Source organism: Lepidothrix coronata, unplaced genomic scaffold (genome assembly GCF_001604755.1).
Source record: "Lepidothrix coronata isolate B3197 unplaced genomic scaffold, Lepidothrix_coronata-1.0 Scaffold135, whole genome shotgun sequence".
Classification (NCBI taxonomy): domain Eukaryota; kingdom Metazoa; phylum Chordata; class Aves; order Passeriformes; family Pipridae; genus Lepidothrix; species Lepidothrix coronata.
Genome location: NW_016690315.1, coordinates 450,553 through 453,449, shown reverse-complemented (window position 1 = coordinate 453,449; position 2,897 = coordinate 450,553). Strand labels below are relative to the sequence as shown.

The window sequence follows — 2,897 nt, the reverse complement described above, 5'->3', positions numbered from 1 at the left end:
GTGTTACTGATATCAGCTTTAGCAGGTAGGTATGTGTTATCAACTACAGAGGTATCAAGTCACTTTGTAGACCTAAATTAAGTAATGATCTGGGGCTGTTTAGCTGGAAGGATGAACCAGGATGATACTAGTACTTTGCATGTGTTAACTACTGTGGTGGTTTGGAAAGATTATGGCACTTGTATTCTTTAAATTGCAGATCAAGAGATTAAGGCCTAATCTCAAAAATATTGGAATGCCTAAAAATGTCTATGGGTGCTTAACCAGTTTCTCAGAAGCATTTCAGCATGTGTGTTTCATTAGACCCACAGATGCAGTGCACCGAGAAAGAGCTTTCTGGGCTAGATTTCACCCTGGTGGTGCCATCCAAGCATTCTGTGGTGGCTCACTTTCTCTTTTGTGCTCACCCTCATGGCTCCCACACTAGGTAAGGCTTAAATTAACTCTACTTCCTAGAGTTCAGAGTTACAGAAATTAACTTCCAAAGCATGGAACATGCAGTTCTTGAAACAGGCACATTTAAGATTGTGGACTGGTCAAGTACCAAGAGAGTGAGAGAGAACTACAGCTGACTCTTGCTTTTAAAATGGAGAAGGGCTATACAAAAATTAACGTATTTACTCTCAGCACCATGCGAGGTAGACGTACTTTACAAATGGAGAAACCGAGTACAGGAATGTAGACGGAATAAGGGAACACGAAATACAGTGCAAAATCAGGAACAAAACTCAAGCTTTTTCATTGAAGTCCACTTTGATGAGTGAAATGGTGTTTACCTTTAGAAAGCCCTTGAAGATATTGAATACAACCGAAACCAAGCTTTGAAAACAAACACCATACTTTGTATAAAAATAAGGAAAGTAGCATGACTTGCTAAACAGTCTAGTATATAAAATAGCTAGAACTATATATATATTAGTACAAATGAAGAAATGAAATCTAAATGGATTAAAGTATTAGCACCCTACAGTAAGTTTATTACATTGTTTTCTCCTGAGGAGTGTGATTCAGGCTAGCTGAGCAAAAGTGGTTTTCCACCTTTTTTCCTTATCTTATTCAGAATTCCACCACCACTACCCCACCCTCATCCCAAATCATTCCCTTCTACAGGCTGTTCCAGATATTTCATATTTGCTCAACATAATTTTGAAGTAAGTAGTTTATTCCTACTGTATAAAGAGCTCCCAGGTCACCCACACAGAGTTTCATGATGACAATTATGTTTCAAATTAATCACATTCTTTTCATAAATCCATACTAAAATAGGCAAAAAACCAGTACTGCCAGTTCAGATCCAGTTTACTTATAGTTTTTCTTTGGGGGTTTAAGAAAACATGTTGTAATATCAGAAGTGACAACTTTAAGTCAGCCAACATTGCCATCCTAATTACAAAGTGTAATACTGTAGATTCCTGAAATCAGAACCATAGAAACAAAACTAGAAATTTTTTTGCTGTAAACAGCTGTCTAAGCAAAACAAGATGTTGTGCAGAAAAGGTACTAGTTCTCCAAGAAGTATTTGGTTTTTTGCTTTTAATTCTTGTACTGGTTGAACAATCACTGCAGTCTTTTGTTACTCAGAAAAACTGTATGAATTAATGAAAATAAGCAATATTTTATTTCAATACCAGATTTATGGTTTGTGTGTTACACTGGGGCTGGTTTGACTGATATTACAGAGATATGTCTGAAACACAAAATAACATAAATTAGACATGCCATGAGACATGTACAATTAATTTTTACTAAAATGTGGATAATTAAACCCACTTCTACGCCAATTCTTTTACACTTTTAATGGTGATAGTGACTAGTATTTTAGTAAGAGGGTAAAATTCAATAAAATGTACAAGGACAGCCATACAACTCAAAAATACTGTTTGCACAGCTTCCAATTCCACTGTGAAAATACACCCCCTTCAAAATAGAAATAGGCACTTCATCTTTAAAAATGAAGCACTCTTTTGTTCTTCAGTCATCATCAACAGTTGGCTTGATTGTCACTCCTCTTCTGATCTGACCCCAACCAATTAAACTGCAAACAGAAAAACAGTTTATATTACTTTTAATAGTAGGCAGAAATATCCTGGATAAGTCAACATCCTTCTGTTGTTCTTATGCCTTCAGTTCTTACATTTTGCATTTTCTCCACTTGTCTCCCACCCAAAACATCCTATAGGATCTAAGACTGGTTAGTGGAAACACAGAATAGAAAAGGGTGAGGGACAGACGAGATTTGTAACCAGCTAAGGATGTACCCTTGAACAATAAGATGAAAATCTGAAAATGTTATAACTTATGCTGTCCTGGTGGACTGTAAATCTATTTACAACTTGATCTCTTTCCCCTATGCCTGAAGTGCTGCATTACTTTCAAATAGAAATGAAAATGAAAATTCAGACAAGATGAGCAGTAAGAATACAAACAGCTGTAACTCTCAATCAACATGTAACCTGTGATGGTAACTCAACTCTCAGGCAAGTTCTACTATTTATACTCAGTAAAATTAAGGCCTTTTTTATAGGCCACTGTTGCCTCAGAAAAATATGCTTGTAAAAAAATAATTCAGAATATGTCCATTTCCACAGTCAGCAGGCAGTCCATATTATTAATACAACTGTCTTCAAGACCTTTCCAGTTTCTGGGAAGGAGATACACATCTCAATTGCATCTCTAACTTGCTAAGCAGTAGAGCCTGTCTTGGGACACCACCAAAGGAACTGAAGTATACTAACTCAGCATTTCCCACTTTTTTTACCGTAACCATAGGTCATAACTTGTCAATCTTTAAGTTAACTCATCCTTGGAACCACTAGTGTATCCCATTTGCTGTTTAACCTCTTTCTATGCCTCTATATATATGCCTCTCTCTATATATATATACTGTCTATTTTATA

General features: G+C 36.1%; 1 protein-coding gene across 1 annotated transcript in view; it reads right to left on the bottom strand.

Moving 5' to 3' along the window:
- Positions 1-1,141: 1,141 nt before the first annotated feature.
- The window catches only part of EIF2S3 (eukaryotic translation initiation factor 2 subunit gamma), a 13,708-nt gene continuing 11,952 nt past the window's right edge, over positions 1,142-2,897 (bottom strand). Inside the window, exon 12 of the mRNA XM_017827141.1 lies at positions 1,142-2,035. Coding sequence (XP_017682630.1) covers positions 1,972-2,035 — 64 coding nt within the window. The 3' untranslated portion in view covers positions 1,142-1,971. The remainder of the gene's footprint in view (positions 2,036-2,897) is intronic.